The sequence below is a fragment of the Lichenostomus cassidix genome, chromosome 6 (genome assembly GCF_008360975.1).
Source record: "Lichenostomus cassidix isolate B80296 chromosome 6, HeHo_3.0, whole genome shotgun sequence".
Classification (NCBI taxonomy): domain Eukaryota; kingdom Metazoa; phylum Chordata; class Aves; order Passeriformes; family Meliphagidae; genus Lichenostomus; species Lichenostomus cassidix.
In genome coordinates this window covers 22,229,190-22,249,051 of record NC_139487.1, presented here as the reverse complement: position 1 = coordinate 22,249,051, position 19,862 = coordinate 22,229,190, and the positions used below count along the sequence as shown (strand labels likewise).

General features: G+C 36.3%; 1 protein-coding gene across 21 annotated transcripts in view; it reads left to right on the top strand.

Annotated features, from left to right (window-relative positions):
* KCNMA1 (potassium calcium-activated channel subfamily M alpha 1) overlaps positions 1–19,862 on the top strand; it is a 430,367-nt gene that overhangs the window by 350,851 nt on the left and 59,654 nt on the right. For 19 of the 21 annotated variants that reach the window (XM_085064006.1, XM_085063988.1, XM_085064005.1 and 16 more), the window contains one exon: positions 14,442–14,535. In XM_085064006.1, coding sequence (XP_084920132.1) covers positions 14,442–14,535 — 94 coding nt within the window. Of the gene's footprint in view, positions 1–9,864; positions 10,159–14,441; positions 14,536–19,862 lie in introns of all 21 variants that reach the window. The other 2 variants (XM_085063987.1, XM_085063986.1) reach the window with 1 other exon arrangement.

Genomic DNA, 19,862 nt, shown 5'->3' with positions numbered 1-19,862 from the left:
TAACATTAGTTATCACCACTGGATTTCTTAGCTTATGCTTTATTTTCCACCCCATGGGGTGGATTACCAGCTCTTGCTTCCCATAGCAATCAATTTCAGCCAGACTACTGTGAGCTTTTTGCAGAGATATTAGTTTGGGTTTTTTTTTGTTATTATTGTGCTTTTTTGCTTCCTCTTTTTTTGCTGAGATTTACCTAGAAATTATGTACTATACTTCCCTAAATTTCCATACCAATTGATTATATTCCATCTCCATTTTTGCTATCACTCTTTTTGCTATTGTTTTATAGATTTAATCTTAGTTACTTAGATCTTGGTTGTTTTTATATTAATAGATTTAACAGGTGATATTGGTTTTTTAGATGCATTTGTTCAGAGCAAGAAAAAAGCTTCACAAGAATGGAGTACGTTGTAGAATGCACTAAAGTAGGGAGCAGTTAGAAAAAAAATATACTAATTTCTTAGTCTTATAAAGAGTATTTAACTGTGTATGTGTAAGTAATAAAAGCAGCATATGTAAAAATAGGCTTTTTAATACAACAGGTTCAATCTCTTTGATTAATTTTAATGTTTACCCTGTGACTTACAGTACTTTGCATAAAATAATTTCTTTGTTAACATTACCTGCTTTTATGAAAGCCATACTTCAGCTAATAGAGTATTGTTAAACTGCAAACAATCTGCTAAAAATCTCTTCTGGTAACAACATTTCCATGTGTAAGAACAGCTGAGAAATACTGCTCTACATTTATGCATAGATTTGAAGACAGGAAAACAGCACTGGGGCTTGAAACTCCTTGTAACCAGCAGGTGGTGGTGCTGGCTTAGAAATCAGTAGTGGCTGAAAAGCCTGCAAGAACTTCATTATGTGTTGCTTTGCTAAGGAAACAATTTTACTATAAAAAATATTTCAAATGGCTCTTTTAAACTATATATGATTTTTTCCCCTAAAGGTATGTACAATGTAAGCATTTGTCTCTAAAACCAGCGTCTATGTAAATAGGCACAGCATTTTAAATTTAGTTTACATATGAAATTGTGTGATGGCCTCACAGGTATCAGTCAAGTGAAGACCTCCATCCCAGAGGAATATTACAGCTAAGCCTGCAAGAGTACTGAGGATCACTGGGCCTGATCCAATTAAAATTTAGTAAATGGAAGTTTTTCTACTGATGTGGGTGTAAAAACTAGATAAGACTAATGATAAAAAAAGCCAGAGTTAAATGTTGGTATTTCAGTTCTTCTTGTTCAGAGAGACAGACACTTCTACACCCTTTTTTACAAAGATAAACACAAGCCAAAAGAGAAAAGAAATTCAGTGGTATCAAATTTTGCAAAATAAAATTTGTGAAGAAAACCTCAATTTATCGGTCACATATTAACCACCTAGTTAAAAAAAGAAACAACCTCAGCCAAATCTTCTCAATTGTTTTCAAAAGTAAAGTAGGGAAGCAGAGAAATAATTGAAAAAATAAATAAAATCTTTGAATTTAAGAATACAGTCCCCTGGATATAAGAAGTTTAGGAAAATCCTTACTTCACTGTGGTATTGGCAGAGACCTAGTATGTCTTCTTGTAATGAGCAAGGTAGATGAAATTTTATTTCAGTTTAAAACCGTAGGATATGCAGGTTGGAATTACACCAGAAATCTGTATTTTTAAAATGTTAAGATAAATTGGCACTTCTAAGTGGAAAACAAAGTAATAATTCTAATTAGATTTCTAGAGGATGAAATCTACACTTCCTAATGTTTGCAGGAAGGAAATAGTTGCAGCAAGACCAAGCTGAAATTTGTGGAGCCCTGCTCTAAGGCATAGAACTATTGCTTTCCTGTGCACTTGAGAAATACTCACTCTTCCTGACAAACACAATCTATGCAGTAAATAGAAGATTTCTAATCCCAAGGAGCAGAGCAATCACCAAGGACTCCTGTGCTTACTTTTACCCTTAGTTACTTCAAGGCTTTGTATATTTTTCTCTGAATTTAATGGAGCTGGGGGAGTGTAAAGAGTAAAGTAAGTGATCATAGGTACAATGATGAGTGGTGTTTCAAATTTAGATTTTCTTTTTTAATAGTAGCTTATTTTTTGTCCACATATAGAACTTCACTGTTTTCAGCAGTGACTGATCAGATTGTGAGTGTGTTTAGTCACAAAGGGGAAACTTCCTTTACTTTGTAAAAACAAGACAGATTCCTCCGACATCTTAGCAGAACTGCATAACTACAGTGTGCCCTTGCTAGTGCTGCAACTTCTTCCTTTGTGTCCTTTACAGCTGGTGTGAACATCCTCTTTGAGGCAATAAGACAAAGGACAACACACTTTGGGTTGCTATGCATTGAAACAAGGATGTTTTATTATTTTATAAATAATTTTATAATTTGCGCTGTGTTGCTACTCTTAAGGAATCTCCCAAAGATGGGCCTTTTGGCTTTACATGTCATGCCTTGGGGAGCTGTCAAAGGGCCACTCATAAGGAAATCAGTGTCCTTTAATTGACACTATTTTTTTAAGGAAGGAAAATAGAAACACAAATAAAAAGGATGTTACAGTTATTTTATGTTCGAGGCAGGCTTTCACGTCTAATTTAAAAAAAACCAAAAAACACCACCAAACACTGTAGTAACAATTCACTCTTACCACATATAAATATGGTACATTTTCATGGAACGTATTCCAAATGAACTTTCCAAACAGCACTAGCAGCATTGCAGTCTTATACCTGCTAGACTTGAGAAAATTAGAGGTGAACAGCCACAATTTCAGATCATTTGGTCACCTGAATTTTGGCAAGATCTATAAGTAAGGAACTCCTTTACAGTGGAATTGACTGCAAGTGAGCCACCCAAGGTTTTGTAACCCATGGTCAGTGGTAAAACTAAATCCCAGTTAGGGGATTCCCAGTCCTCTGCTTGTAGCCAGGCGATCATCAGGTAGTCTGCTAAAATGTTAACATGTGGCTTTGAGCAATCCTTTTGTACTTTGCTCTGCTAGAGACAGCAGCTCGAGCTCCAAAATTGTAGTTCATAGCTGTTTGTGACATGGTAGGAAGCACAGGGTCTGAACGGCTCTTTTCTGACTCATGGGGTAACATTTTGCTGTTGCTCCTCCTCTATGGTCAGAGCAGAACTGCTTGTTATTATATAGTAACATAATTTAAAATTTAACTTGGAATATTTACACTTGCCATACCTAAGAGACACTTTCCCTTTCCTTATTTTCCGAAGGGCACTCTCAAAAGACAAAGCTAGTTCCCTTCACTTTGGTGTTTATGTGGACAACAGACCCCCTTGAAAACACCATGTTCTAAGTTCTGCAATTTAGGCACATCTCCATTCTTCTCCCTTTCCCAAAACAACCTTTAATTTATCCAAATAGTATTCTGTATGGATACAGCATGTGGAGAAGTCAATTGGACAAATAAATGGACAGGGGGAAAAAAGTCCACTGTTGCTTTGCTTTTTTTTTTAACTTTTCATATGACAGTGTTCCAATTACAATATAATGAATAGAACAAACAATTACAGAGTGAATCATAATTTGAAAAGTCAGTGGAGAATGAAGACTAAAAGTCGAGAAAAATGTATGAGGGAATACTAAAATCTGATTTAGAAAAGATGTTCAAGGTTCAATGGATCTATGACTTAGTCTAAATATAAATTAGAATTTGGTTAGGAATTGAATTAGCTTTTTTTCTACTGTGCAAACTTGTGAGAGGAAAGAGAAGATGTTTATGTAAAAATAGTGTCTTATTGTCTCTATACCTCTATGGGAACAAGAAACCAGATCCATGAAATCAGAAGCCTTTCTTCTCAAAATTGCACATCTAATTGTAAAATGCTGTATATATGGGAAAGGCTTTCTTCTCATTTATAACAGCATATACATGAGGTATGAACAGCTCCTGATCTAAAGTCCACTGAAATCAGCAGAAATGTTTTCTCTGACTTTACTGGACATTGGATAAACCACAATTTGAACAGCCTTAAACCACTTCTTTGCTTGCTGAAGTTATGGTAATAGAGAAGTGATAACAACTGATACAACATTCATAATAGTTATGTTCTTGAATTAAACTGGAGGAGCATAGAAAAATACCAGATTTCTGTGGAAACCTTAGGGAGTTGCTCTACCCTTAAAAATAAGTACAAATGGTGTAAATCTATACCCCAGACCTTTTTCACCAAAAGATTCAAGTAAAAAGTTTGCTGGGTTTCCAAACTCCTTTGTCATCTATGTTTCATTCCATATACAAGTTACTCTAAAAGATGGGAACTTAAAGTTTATGATGTTTTCCCAGAATATTAGAGCAGTCATCTAAAATAATAATAGGATCCAGCATAGCAAGATTCCACATTTGCTATTAAGTGTCCTTTTTACAGCATTCAAGGCAAAGCAAAGATGAGCAATATATCTGTGGCTCAGTTTCAATTTGTTATGTGGGTGAAGAATTAAGACTGAAAGACCATGTATTAATGATACAAAATTTAAGTATTAGATGCTAATAGAAAGAAAAAAGAAAAGAAAAAAAAAAAGCAGTAGACCAATGCATTTGTTTTGCAATTTTATATGCCTTTAGCCAAAAGGTGCAAACCTGGGACAAAAAGAGGAGAGAAAAGAAAAGAAATGTTTCTTGATCTGCAGTTTCAAAGAGAATGTCTCATGTAAGCACCATTCAGCATTTGCAAAATGTTCTGAGATGATGCATTCTTGACATTCTTGGATCTTGATGTTTTCTTATCTGCTTCAAGTGGCACACGCTGGCACTAAATGCCAACCTCACCTGCTTTTCTAATGGTGCTACTGTGTAGAGATATGCACCATATCTTTTTGTATTAAAAAAGCAGAATGAAATGCATTTCCCTGAGTTTGTAATGCACATGGAAACAAAAGCAGCAATCCTGCTTCATTTGAATTACCATTTCAGACACCAAGCGAACACTGCTCTGCAGTTTCTAAAATTAACATTCTTGTATCTCATCAAGCACCATTATATTGTAGTTTCTAGTCAATGATTTCATTACATCTGTTACCAACAAAAAATCAAATAAATTTGTAAAATAAATAGTTCATTGGCATAAAATGATTTTTAGAGGATGAATAATGTGGGGTTTTTTTTCACAACAAATAACAAATGTTTTGATTAAATCATATTTCAATACTATGCTAAATTCCAACCCCAACTGATTTAGCACATTTTCTTTTCTGAAACTACCTTTGATAAGAAATGCATTACAAACTCATCAGTTTAGCTTCCCGTTAACAAAGAGACAGCAGCCGTCTGGATTATTCTAGATCCGCAGTGAAACTGCCACACTCTGTATGCTCAAACTAAAGCTGTGCAAGTTTGACAAGGGGCAGATGAATCCAGGAGTTATTGTGCAGGGGTTTAAGTCTATGCGGCAGCTGACGGTTGAAATAATCATCTATACATCGCTCTGAGCTAGCTGGGGAAAGGTTGAAGCTGTATATTTTCAACATATCTAGCCTAATGGTTAATCTGTTGTCTTGTACAGGGGGTGCTGGGTGGAATCACAGCAATAGCTGACAGTTTGGAGGAATTGCTGTGGGTATTTTCAGTTGCCTGATTCACAAAGTGGTAGGTAGCAAAGTCTAAACAGGCTTGTCATTGAATGAGGCAAGTCATGCTCACTGTCACTCCCATCAAAAGAACTTTGGTAGCCAAAAGCTCAATGAACATATTGATTATTTGCATTTAGTAATACAGGGCTGCAGCTTGTCTTCACCCCCCACCCCATGGAAGCTGAGGCAGAGTGCAGAATGGTGACTACTCCTTTGGAGGTCAGCTGGGAAGATGTTTAGGAGAAAGGTATCGGTTAAGCTGGGGGAAGAAATAAAATATTTCGTCAAACCAAGATAGTTTAACTGTTAGAAACACTCTCTGTATTTCTAGTGCTGGATCTGACATATCTTCACAGTGACATGGCATTACTCACTACAGAGATTAAGGGGGTGCAGTATGAATTAGACTGAAACAAAAATGAAGTATCTGCAAGTGACAGCTCTGGCTGATGGCTGACTATGAAGGAAAACACTGTGCTAGTGTCTGGCGAAAAACAGTGCTGAAAGCCTAGCAGCTGATAGAGATGGGGGAGGAAAGGAGCACTGGGTATCAGTGGTGGTTGTTTAGAATGTCTGGTTTTGGTCAGGATATTTTTTCTCCTTAAAACACATTTTCATCTTCCCTTCCAGGCAAATCATGCTGAAGCCAGTTTCAGCCATTTTGTTGAAAGCACTGTACTGGTATTCTGCCTTGTTACATTTAAATTAAAGCTCAGCCCAGTTTTAAGTTATGGCAAGTGTGTGCTCACAAAGAATAAATAGAGATTGCCACAGGCATTAGTTTAACTACATTTGTTGTTTTAAAAATGTTCAGGGAGTTGCAGATTGCAATTCAAATTATCTTCATTATAATAAATAAAATGTATAGAAATAGAAACAGGCATGATTCCCTAATGCAGTCTGTAGGCAAGTGTATATTCATTGAGCTTGAAAGGGAGTTCCTGAGGGTGGGGTAAGGAGTAGGAATATATGTAACTTCAAAATACCTTTACAATCGCATTAATATATCACATTCACATTATTTTTTATCTCTCTAATGGTGACAGGCTTCTTGGGCAAGTCCTGTACAGCATTTATTAAAAGTAGGTAGTGTTTACCCAGGGTGCAATTAGAAAATACCACAGAAAATGGAATTTCTTACCCTTAGTCTACTTGTATCCTGTTCCTGATTGTTTGCCATTCTCAAAAAGTAGTTCAAAATTTGCTCTCAAAATGACTCTGAAAATATTGTTAGGTAACGCCTTATGGATACATGACAAGTGTACTGAATAGTTCTGAGGAACTTTGGCAGCATAAAAAATGCAGGCCTGTGACCATTTACATTGGAAATAAAGTCATACGTCACGTTACGTAAAAAGAAATTATTCTAACTAGGACTAGAAAAATAGTTCTATTTTAGAAGACTTGCTGGTGCTAGACTCATCCCATACTTGGAAGAGAGCCCCAGTGGATTTGGAGGTTGTGATTTGATGTTGCACAGTGGTATGACAAATTACCCCAATCCAGACTGTTGGATTGCCAAACCTAGTGAGGCAGTGACAATATGTAAGGATGTATTTAGTTCCATATAATTAACAGCAATCTTTGTTTCCCAAGTATGTTTTCTATGGAAATCAGCCCACATAATAGTGCAAGAACTCAATCAGATTTTAAAGCAATTATTAATAAAAATCAACTGTCTTTGCTGAACAGCGGGATGCTCTGTAAGTGGTTTAGGTTCTGCACATTATAAAATGTGGCTGCTGAAGTGGCAGTGTTGGCCAGTGTTTCTTACCTGTGTGGCACAACATGCATGTACAACTTGATAGGCTATTTACACTAAGAGTAACCACTTTTACTCTTCTGTGATAAAAAATAGATAATTTTAGGAGGAATGAAGAAAGAGATTATTATCTCTACCAAAGATAGGTTATTCAGATATTATACTGTAATCCTTGATTTTCAAGACATGGACCATAAACTTTTGGAGTAAGAAAGAAAATTATCTTACATACAAAGTATTTCATCAGTCATCCACTGTGGGGCTTCTTTACTTTGATCTGAGCTCCTGTCAGAGGCAGGAGGCTGGAAGTCATGGGAGGAAACCAGCAGTTAGAACTTTCAAATCTAGAATAATTTGACCAAAAAAAATGGGCCACTTAATGCCCCATGCTCAGTAATAGTACCTGTCCACACTGTTGGAATTAAGGGGAAGTAAGTTTTGTTTTAAGCAGCTCAGTCTGCCTTCATGCTGAACAAGATCATGTGGTGCTATTAAATATGAAGCTATTACCAAAAGACAAGTATTTTTGTTCTGACACATGCTGTGCCACTGCAAGCACAAAATCTTGGGAAAGCTTGATTATGTGTGCATGGAATATGCCATAAGACATACAGGCTATGGAAGGTTATTTCTTAATAGTCAGGTCTGGTATCTAAAACCATCACTTATTGAACTCCAGAAGAAGCTGTAAAAAATATTATGATGTTTCTTAAACAACTTGATTGGAGGGTGGATAAGCTTAATAGATTCTGGTCTTCTTCCATTGCATGTGAAGATACTTTGATACAGGATGTGGATTTTTAAAGATTATTTCCAGTTTTATTATCTGTACATTAGAACTGAGTTGATGCATATCAGAGGCTTTAAATACATGCTTTGACCAGTGACATGTGTAGGGAGATAGGTCTCTGCAGATATATTTTATCATCTGAAAATTGTTTCACTTGGAGGAATATCAAACATAGAAGTACAAAGTTTGCTAAAAACCCCAGTAACTCTGAGGTAAAATGGATAATTTTCAAGTAGTGTATTCATTATTATATACAGTGTTTTTTGTGGCAGTTTTGCTAATCAAATATATATGCTCTCCTCTGATGATTTAAAATATATGTGAACTCCGGTGAGTATGCATCATTATTATTATAGTACTATTAATGTTACTTCTATTAGTAAAAAGCAGAATAACATAGTGAATTAGACTCTAGTTCTTTTCTCACTAATTTTACTGTCTATCTCAGTCAGAATAGTAGGAAGCCATCAATTCAGAGGTCACTGAATTGGAATGGATGCTTTGTCACCAGCCAGTTCAACCTTGTTAAAAAGTACCTTCATATGACTCTTGCAATTCCTATACACTTGACTTTTTTTGTGGGAGAGATAGATTTTGTGCTTGAAGAAAAATGGCAAGCATGGGAATGCTATTTTTTTATCTTTCCTGTTACCAGATGGTGGTAAACTAGCCAAAGAACTCCAATCAAACCCCAATTTGACCTCCTCAAATACTTTGCCTCTACTCTCTGCTCAATGTTCTCCATAGAATCTTTAGGGCATTTGAAACATATGGAAATAATGCTGCAAGTTTATCTGTGCACCATCTACTCTTACTGCACCAACTACACCTACCCTCTTACTTCATTCTACATAACCAAATATAAGGTCTTGCTGGCTCAGACATATACCTTCCTCTCTACACTGTACTCGCAGTGGCTCAGTTATATACCTTCTTCCCAATACTATACTTATTCAGAATGAAACAAGCATTAGGAGAAGACCTTTATTGCATATTTTTACCAGAAAAACATTTTGTTACTGGTTTTTACCGAGGGCACAATTTGTTTAAGGTATTAGTAGGGGGGTTGGTGTTTAAACAGCCTTGATATATTATCAATGGAGGACTAAGAATCACAGTTTTAAGCTAAATCCATATTTAGGAAATTGAATTTCTTAACTTCCTTTTCAGAGATACTATGTATGACCTCATGAAATTTACAGTATGCAGCACTTTTGAATACCCAACAACTTTTATGTGGGTTTCTAAACATCAGTTTAATTCCATAAGTATGCTTGCACAATTTTGAAGTGGTGACCTTACGTTTTCTATGATTCCTTATTTATTTTAATAGCAGCAGAGTGCTTTACCTCCCCTGTCATTTTCAGTAGTTTCAAAGAAATAAACATCTTCTGCAGACAGTAAATCTCAAAGCCTTTATCAACATGGGGGAAATAAGTATTGCCTCAGACATACTTACACTAGGATGGTATTATTGCTTAAAGGTGATAATATTGTTGAATAATCCTTTCATAAGTATTCTTTTATAAAACGTCATTTTTAGAAAAAAACCCACAACATAAGAAAACTGCAGGTATAAACCTTTATTTCTGCTGTTGGAACTGATACCTTAAGCTTTAATGTCTGTATTTCCACATAATATCAAAATTGATTCATGCCTTAAAATAGTTAAAATTTGAAATAATTTTTAATACAAAGAAATTAATTTAAATTTTTTCTTATTATTTAGAAGTAAAGAATGCAGCTAGACCAAGTTACCCAAAAAGTTCATATCAATTCAAGAATGCAACTACTAATGCATTGATTGATGCCAAGTCCACTGAAGGAATCCTGGAACCTGTTCCACTTGTTAATAACCGTAAAGGGAGCCTCTTCCTACCCAACAACCCCTCGCTGCTGCACCTTAACTTACTGAGTTCTGTTGAACAAGGAAAATCTACCTACTGTAGATTGCAAAGGGCACTCAGCCTGCCTATAAAATACGGCTACCATTCCCAAAAGCCTGGGTTGAACCAAGATCTCCGTAGGTAGCCCAGTAGTTGGATGCATAAGGCAACACAGATTGGTTTGTGCATGGTTTTGCAGTCTGTTTTCAATGTGACCATGACATTACTAATGCTCTGTTAAGTGCTTACAGATGTGGGTTTCTCCAGATGTGGTGATTAATCAGTTAATCGAGATAGCTAGTCAACTAATGTTTCTGGGTGGTTTGTGCTTTCCCTTTCAAAGGGTTTAATTGCTTTGAAGCATTTACATGCTAGGCAGAATGAATTTACCAGCTATTCCAGTTGGTGTGATGTTCAGTAACACAGATGTTATTTCAAATTTCAGCTCCTTTTGGTGTCTAAAATTAAAGTATCTGTAAACTGTTCTGCTAGTGACCTGGGAGAGGCAGTCAAGGAGACAGTATTGTTTTAAAAATAGTTAGGAAATAACAAAGAAAAATGTTACACTCTTGTCCACTGTTTCAAAAGACATTCCCTTCGTTTTAGTTTAAAAATGAAATGAGGATAAAAGTCAAGTAATATGTTGTTACAGATGTTCAACTCCACATTAGGGCTGTTAAAATTACCAGCACATCTTAAACCAATTCATGGAACATTGTCTGGAGGTTATGTCATTGAAATCATGAACACTCTTTACTCAAGAATAAGCAAACATGTTAAAACATCAGTGTAACTTTAATTTAAACTCCAGCATAAAACTGAGTGTCTGAAGCCTCATTAGACTCGCCTGACATTTTTTTAGCACTGAGTCTTCCTGAACTGCAAAATTGTTATTAGACAAGTGAGCTCTGGGTTGTTACAGCAGTACATTAAGTGTTATACTTAGGGATGTGCAAACAAGCTCTTGAATGTTATTAGAACTCAGAGGCTGAATTGAGTTCCAAATCTATAAAATTCTATGTCCAATTATTGAACTTATTTCCAGTTTTCATGAAAGCTGGTAAAGAAAGTCTGTGTAACATAATATGGCTGTAGTTAATACAAATCCTGTAGTATAAAGGTATAAAAAATAGTAAAAAGTAGGGACTTACTAACAAAAACAAACATACAACATCAGAATTGAGTTTTTATATACCACAGCCCATTATTCAAATACGTTTGTCTTTCATAAGAACAAGCAAACTTAAGACCCCCTTTTAAATAATTGCAGACACAGAAACAATGAAACTAAAATATTTAATAACCTTACTAAAAATTTTGATAGATCCACTTCTTTAAATAGGCAGGAAAATGATAGGAGTATCCAAAGGATAATAATTAAATATGTTTTATATCCTACTTACTACTAAGAAACCACTTGTGAGTTATCATTGTGACATTTTTGGGAACGAAGCCATAGGTAATAGTGTCCATTACATACCATTCACATATTTCAACTTCATGTGTTCCCTTCCCCTATTCTTATGGAGCTGTGTTTCTAAACTGCAGATGCCCTGTAAACTCTGTGCAGAGATTTCAGTGAAAAATAAAATCTTGATTTCATGTCGTATGGTTAATATAGATCTCCTTTCATTGCTACAATGAGAATGAATGGCTTTCTTGTTTAAACAACAAATTGAGATCCCTCAGAAGGCTTTGCTAACAGATATTAACTAGTGAGCCACATCAACCTTGGACTTTTCAGGCAAGTGGTGACAGTAACATAGTTTGAATATGACAAGCACATATCCAAAAAGGAACCCTCTTTATTGCAGATGGAGTACCAATAATAAGTGCAGGCTGCTAGAAATGTACTTCTAGAAATTGTTATTTTGGATGATTAGTAGTAAGACTTTGTTTTTGATTGGGCAGCAGGTTAGCATCACCTGGTGGCACTGGAGAACTCAAATGTTGGACCATGAAGTACAAAAACATCCTTATGGTATTAACTTTCAGAATTTGAAAAGATCAGAGAGGAGTCTTATTAGCTAGCTGAAAACTTTGTAAAGTATTCTTTTTTAATACTGTTTTCTCTTGTTCAGAAAAATATTTCTGATTATTATATTATCTACAGTTGACTTGTGTTAATGTAAGATTTTGCCCATGGTCCTGATTGCAGTTCCTTAAACTGCTAAAATAGTATAATGATACACTTGTGATGCCATACTGCATCTCTTGACAAACATTCTGTAACCCTATGGTAAGGGATTAAATTGAGTGAAATTTAGAATTTTTACTAAGAGAGTAAAAGAGATCCTTTGTTGTTTACTGGAAGGAACATTTTGCATGGTTCTTGTTCATTTGATCTTTTTCGTGGTGAAACTGAATATTTATATCCAATAAAGAACAAGAGAGCACAGTGGATATCTTGAAACCTATTGTCTGTGTGAAATAGCATGCAAATAAATTTTTGATAGAGAAGTTTAAAACAAGACTAGGCTGTTTCCAAGGGAAAGATTTGCAGAGGGTGTTCTTAAAAGCAGAAACACTTTGACTTTTTTGCAATCAGAAATGCAAAGATATTACCAACAAAATAATTCCGTGCATGTTCACTTCATGGTACAATAGCTTAGTACTGAAGTGATCTAGTTTAATACTTGCAAACTGTCACAGAAAGAAAATTTCAATTTATGTATTTTTGAGAGTTTTCTGTGGGCTTATTTATCTCTCAGCTAAACAAAGAATGGCACTTTACTAACGATCAATAAGCATTTACACTATAGGACTCTGATCTGGAAAAAAAAAGTCAAATGAGAAGAAAATCCCTTTTTCTTTAGGGATACTGCCCGAGAAGAGAAGAAACTTCATTTAGTGAATAAATCATTATTAGACAGTCATTGTTCTGATCAAAGTATTACCTTTTACACTACTCTTTGGGATGTTTATTTTGGGATTAGCTTTGTTTGGTTGCTTTTGTTTGGTTTTTTCTTTCTTTGCAGTGCTTTCTTTGGTTGTGACTCCCTTGTGCTAGGTGATGCCAGGTCATTTAAAAAGAGAACACATCTGTCTTTTCAGGGCCCAGCCCTTTGGTGTTGAGCAAGGCAAAATGAAGTTCCACAGTAGGCTTGGGCAAACAGACAGACATGGCAGGCTGGAATGCAGGCTGTAATAAAATAGTGTCAGAAGAGGGTTATAGCAAAAGGCTACTGCATCGTTTCTTCACAGATGAGTCTAGGGCAGGTGACATATATCCCAGGGGTTTTTTGTTTTCCTGTGTATCTCGTTGCAAGTAGTATTTTTTTCTCAACCCCTGCTTGTGCACTGCTAATGTGTACTAAGCTCTTTAAATGTAGCAGCTACTACTACTACTAATGTCTTTCCTTTTATCTTTGAAATAACAGCTTCCTAGGCATCAGTTTTATTATCTTCTAATTAATTTTTCAGTTACCAGTAGGATGGGGAAAAAAGTTTATTTTTCTTTCTTTATATCACAATTAAGTTAGCATTAGTGCAAACCTGAGAAAGCAGGTGTAAGTTTATTCCCTTTGATAGCACATGTAAGGGTTGCACACAGATTATCAAGTGCAGTTACAATCTTAAAACAGTAAAGATGGTGGTTAATTTTTATAGAGGAGTTCATAGGAAGCTGCACTCGTTTAAGCAATACATATTGTGACATAAGTAATCCAAGAGTAGCTTATGAGTGGCAAAACTGTAAGTGATTTTATATCTGGAAATTGACCTGTCATTGAAAATGCACCACATCCTCATTAAAAGATTGCATAACATGCATCCTCTGTTATACAGGTATTGTCTCCCCACTTCCATTCAACCTCATTCTGTTCACTCCTGTTAAAACTCCGTTTTGTGAGGAGGGTAGAGCGATGAGGTCTGACTTGTGCTGGAGATCTGTGCACAATGGCAGGCTGCATTCACATTCCCGACTAACTGAATCATTGAACATCAAGGCATTGAATATTTTACATCTCTTCATGAAGACTCTGTTGTTTGGCATGTGAGGAGCGAGAACCAACTGGTGTCTAGTTCATTAGCAAAAGCAGGCTGGCAGCTGTTATGTTGATCTTGCAAATAGTACTTTATCTGTCTGGGAATATAGCAGAGCACTAATTCTATTTTTCTGTAGCGCAGATTAACTGATAATAACTAAGAATAACCCGAATGTGGTGCCCCCGCCTTTTTTTTTTAAAGTATGAAACCAATTTGAATGCCTATGTTCAAAACCCTGGTATTCTTCTCTGCTTCTCCTTCAAACCAATCTCTTTGACTAACATGTATTTGATTTTTATTACTGTTGGGCCTATGTTAGCAATGAAGTATCAGTGCGTGAATGGACATAGAGTGTGTGTTCTTTGCTACTTCACTTGTATTTCGTATTGTGCTCAGAGCAGTACTTAATCTCATGAGTTCCTTATATTTCCAGTTGAAGATGAGCAGCCGTCGACACTATCACCCAAAAAAAAGCAGCGAAATGGAGGCATGCGAAATTCACCCAACTCCTCACCCAAACTGATGAGGTAAGACTGAAAGAAACTCATATCTTCATCTCCTTTCTTTCTTCCTTCCTCCTCTCCTCCCCCCACATCAAAAATAAGGGGAGGGGGTGAAAAAAAGATTGTTAGATGGTTTCTGAAAGGCTGAAGTATTTATTCTGTCAGCTTGTCAGCAGTTAATGATAGAGTTGAAAAAAAATTCTGTCATGAAAAACAGTTTGAAAAGCTGTTTGAAAAATACATAGGCTTTAAAGTCTTAGCTGTCACCCTGTCCTGTCCATGTGTAGTTCTTAAACAGCAGTGGCACTAATGATAGCACTAACCAATCAGGGGAACTCATGTGGTTAGTTTGCCTCAGGCAATTCTCTTTTTGTTGGATTCCCTCTGAGTACTGTTTTCTGTACTTAAGGCCATATGTGAGATGTATCATCACAATCAAAAATGAACCTGAATATTACCTTCCTTTTATCCTGTCGATTGAAATCAAATTTCTGTTAATTGATTTAGACTGATGAAAAAGTCTAATAATATATGTACTTGCCAAAGCAAAGTTCAAAACTAACGCAGTTTTAGTCAAGCTAAAAGCACATTAATTATGAAATACAGGGATTTTTAAGAGGGTAGTATATACTCTAAAAGTGGGTGACAAAAACAGCATCTTGTTAGTGATATTTTTCCCCTGTTGCTATGTGTACATTATTTTACAATAGCACTACTTTGTATAACCGTGTAGTTTCCTTCCATAGGACAAATTATCTCTAAGAGATTTCTTAAAACTAGAACTGCAACAAGAAATTGTAATCTATAAAAATATCGTGTCATTTGCATTCTGTCTCACTGTGCTACACCTTTTACCTGCTCAAGTCAGTCAGAATGAGATCCCACAGTAGACATAGAGTTTTCAAAGAGGGTGTTCCTGCTCTGTTTTTGCATATCCTATGTGGCCAGGCCAGAACCTCAGTCCATAATTGTATCCATAAATAGCATAGCAGAGATTTTCCATTGTGTGTGTGCATATATATACATATATACACACACACAGACAGAAAAATGTAAACTTATTTGCATATATAAACAGACACATTCATGCAATTTGAGATTTGTGTGTATAACTGTGACTGCTCACAGAAGTTAAGTGAAAAAATTTAATACAAATATAAAGTTCTTTCCATGTATAAAATCACTTATGATTTTTATTACTTACAATGATTTTGTTCCTTTAATGATTCTGGATACAGCTAGGTGATATTTCTCTTTGTATTTCAGTCACTAGACTGGAATTTTCTTTGGCCTGTTACAGAAGCATCCATATTTGTTTATTGTTTCTGCAATATAGGGCATATTCAAGGACATAACTTCTACAAATCGTCTTCATCTCTGTTTACACTACAGAACCAAAAGTGAGATTGATTCACAGAGGGAAAATGCACCCAGCTGTGGCTTTTTTTTTCCTATTGACCATCTATTTCTGTTAAATGTATCATTAAAAGTTCTCTGCCTTCCTGTTAGCTCAGCCTTGCCCATATGACACTGATTTACATGCTTGTTTACAGTTTATGAGGAAGAATAAAATGAGCATACTGGCAAACTTCTCATTTTTATAGTGCCAGTTGTCATACTAGCATCGTTTTCAATTTACTTACCTTTGGACAGTCCTCTTATCTGGTGCTAATAGTTTTAACGGCTTAAAATTTAAACATGTGGAGATTCCCCCCCTCACCTTCTCCCAAACCCTAATTTTGGGGAAGTAGAAGTAAAAAGAAAGAGTAGAGAGAGAGAAAGAGCTTGAAACATTTGGAGCTGAACACACTGTCCCTGTTTGCTATGTAAAGTATGCCTCATTTCTTTGATCTTGAGTAATAATAATTCTGGGGAGTTATACTGTTTTCATATGCTTCAAAGCTGTGTCAAAGTTTTGCTGCTTAAGGGTACTTCTTTATTCTATTGGCTCTTGGGTACTGAGATGACAGGTCCTCTGTAGTAGGTGCAGGCTTTTTCAAGTCATAGCCTTCAGCAAAACATCAAATTACCAAATACAGGGTAACATACTTCTACACAAATGCCTTTCCTGTAGATATATTATACCATATATATTAAATACTTTAGTGTTACACGGTACATTTTATGTGCAATAGAAAGTGATGGTTTGAGGTAGCCTTAGGGGTACTTTTTTCCACAAGCAGAAAAAGCTAGTGTATACCGTATCAAGTATGGTTTTTACAGGACTTTCTGCCCGAAGGCCTTTGTAAATAAGTAATGATCAACAGATTGGCTGTGGGTTTTTGAAAAGCATGCCTGTGTCAGTTTGCATGATGGGGGAAGATTTTCAAAGTACAGCCTGCTTTCATTGCCTGCTGAAGAGGGACTGAGGGAGAGTAGTCGTCCTGAGCCTGAGCTGTCTGCTCAGTAGCACATCGGAATTGCTAAACACAGGTTGAGCAGTGAGTGGAGAGCTTGCCAGGCTTCCAAATTCAGACATTGTTTTCTTCCACTCCTCTGTTTCTGCTAAATTTATTCTCCAGCCCAGTGTTCGCACCCTCAGCTTCTCCCCAGACCCAACTGTCTCTTCGTTTTACTCTTTATCTACACTGACTTAACTTTGGTTCAAGGTGCTAAAAAAGACAAAGTGGATTGAATCAGAAGAGAGCTCTGCTAAGCTTTGTTTGTAATGGTCAAGCTCCTTTCTCCTCTCTGAAAAACAAAGGTGGACTGTATTATCTGCTATTTTGTATCCTTGTAAATTACAGAAAGTGACAGGTAGTTGCTTTCCCGCCCAGAAATCTTTAGTGTATGTCAGCCTGAAGTACCCAAGAGGTAAATCAGCTAAAGCACTGTCATGTCTGTAGCTGATATTTATCTTCAGAAGTTTTTTCCTAAATTTACTTTAAAAGCTCCTTTTTCAAGTCAGCTTTGCCCCTATCCCACCCACCGAAAAACAGCGGACAAAATTTTCTCAGCTCTGACCTGAGATCGACAGGATCTAGAAGGAGCCTGGAAGGCAAGAAGTCCTGCAGCATGAAAATAACAAATATCAGAAAAATTCATTTATAAATTGAAATGCGAATTGTGACTTTTGAATCACATTCTGAGCAGCCCTACAATTAAGAAACTGTTCAAATGCTGCCTTTACATTCCCACAGTGGCAGAGGCATAAGGGAAGAGGGTGTTACGCTATGAGACAAAACTTGATGACTTCTGCTATTGCTGGATTACAACAGATGATGGAAATGGTATCACAGGGATTCCCTAGACCCTCATGACAAGTGGTCTGACCTGGTCAGAGAGTGGCAATTTTTGAGATTTACTAGCACATAAGTAGAAATCTACCATTGAACGTGATCCAGACAGATAGATTGGAGACATCTTTTTAATGACATTTTTTCATGACTCTAAATTACAATAACTTACTGACTGATACAAGTAGATGATTGACATGCAAATGCTCTGTATGTACATCACAGATGGTCTAGACTCACATCTAGGAAGTCACTGTTCTAACTGAATGCTGCATCACATCAAATGACATGAACAGAATCACACTGATGCAATACTAGAAGGGTCTAATCAATCAGAAACAAATCCTTCAAATTCCAACTATATCTACAAATGCAAATTAACCAGAAAAATACTCAGCATTGTCATGACTGCTTTTACCTGTTTTATATCAGCAAAAGTCTGTCCCATTAAACCCACAGGAACATGGATACTTTTTAAAAATAACTTAAACTCCAACAGGAAAAAATGTATATTCCTGTTATGATGTGAACACAAGGATATTCTATTGCAGTAAAAAGTAAAATTTAAATAGGAAATGGAAGGGGAAGGAAGGAAGGAAAGCTGTTAGTTGGAGAGTAATCACATATCAGGTGTCCTTCATGAGGTGGAGAAGAAAAGTAGAACCAATCAATGCCTCTGGTATCATGCAGCAGTATCAGTCCCTGTTCATCATCTCAGTTGCAGGTTCTGATGCATATTATTGATGAGCAGTCACGTTTACTATGAGGAGGCTATGTTGCCTGAATATCAAATAGCAAAGCTAGTTTTCAAAAAAATGTGTCATTTTGGATTCAGAATGACCAGTAAAAATGTGAAAAGCCCTGGATATGAATCAAAAAAGCCACTTAAATGATTGTTGCTGAGCCTCAAGTCTGTACTTAATGCTTTGGTAGCTGCTACTGCATGAGTGGAATACACTGACTTGAAGGAAATGTCAGCCCAGCTGAGTCAAACTACCTCTTAATGCAAGAACAAATAGCATATGACAGGGCCCAAGGGGCCTGAGAGCAAACAAATAGTTTGTCCCTGTCCACTCTGGATGTAGTGGTGTAGTTGACATAGGCCTCTAGACAAGTAGCATACTCAGCAAAGGGTCATTATCATTAGTGTCCCTGATCACATAAGAATCAGAGGCATCAGAGGACACTGGGTTTTCAGTGTGTTGCCAAGGAGAATTTCGTAAGCCTGAGGATTTTTTTTGATCGAGGATCTAAAATAATTCCCAACCAAACAATAAAACTTGCTCAGAAACTGTCAAGACCCAGCTAAATGACACAGAAAAAAAGTGAGCTCTTTGGCATACGTTTCCAGAAGCCTAATGAGATTATTTAGCTGAAGTAGAGGAGGAAGCCTCCTGTCTTTTTTCCTGAAGTTGGATATAATATTTTAAGTATATGAACAATGGCTGTGCACATTTATCTCCTCATCCACCCACTAAGCCACATACACTTAAATGTACATACACATTTCTGCTAGTGCCACTCAGCGTGAATTTGTATTGCCTCTACCGTTGTAGTGCTGTCCTTCCATGAGCTGAAACGGTGAGCTTTCTCATAGAAACCAAAAAAAAGTGATGACAGATCCAGGGAAGCATTTCTCAAGCCAAAACTGGTAAAATAAATTAAATCCCTTAAACCAGATATGAAAGTAAAGCTTGAAAAGGTGAAAGCCCACTGATTAGCCATAATAATGGTATGTATTTACATCCCTCAGCCTTGGAAATTTCCATCTTGTACACTCAAATTTATATCCTGACTTTATATAGTGCTTATATGCCATGATAACCAAGCTGAACTGAGCAGGTGTGTAATAGCACAATTCACTTCTTGATTTTGTTTTACAAGTTCACTATGACCAACATGACCAACAAAAGGAGTACTTCAATGATCACTATGTTACCTTACACCAGTTTTTAACAATATTATTGAATTAAATTATTTAAATGATAGGTGGTAGAGTCTGTTAGCCTTCTGACTCTTGCTACCATTGGTAGACCAGGGACTGGTAGCTTTGGTTTCCTGCTTGATTTGTCTCACTTCTTTCCATTTCCTTATTGAAGGACTTGCTTCTTGATC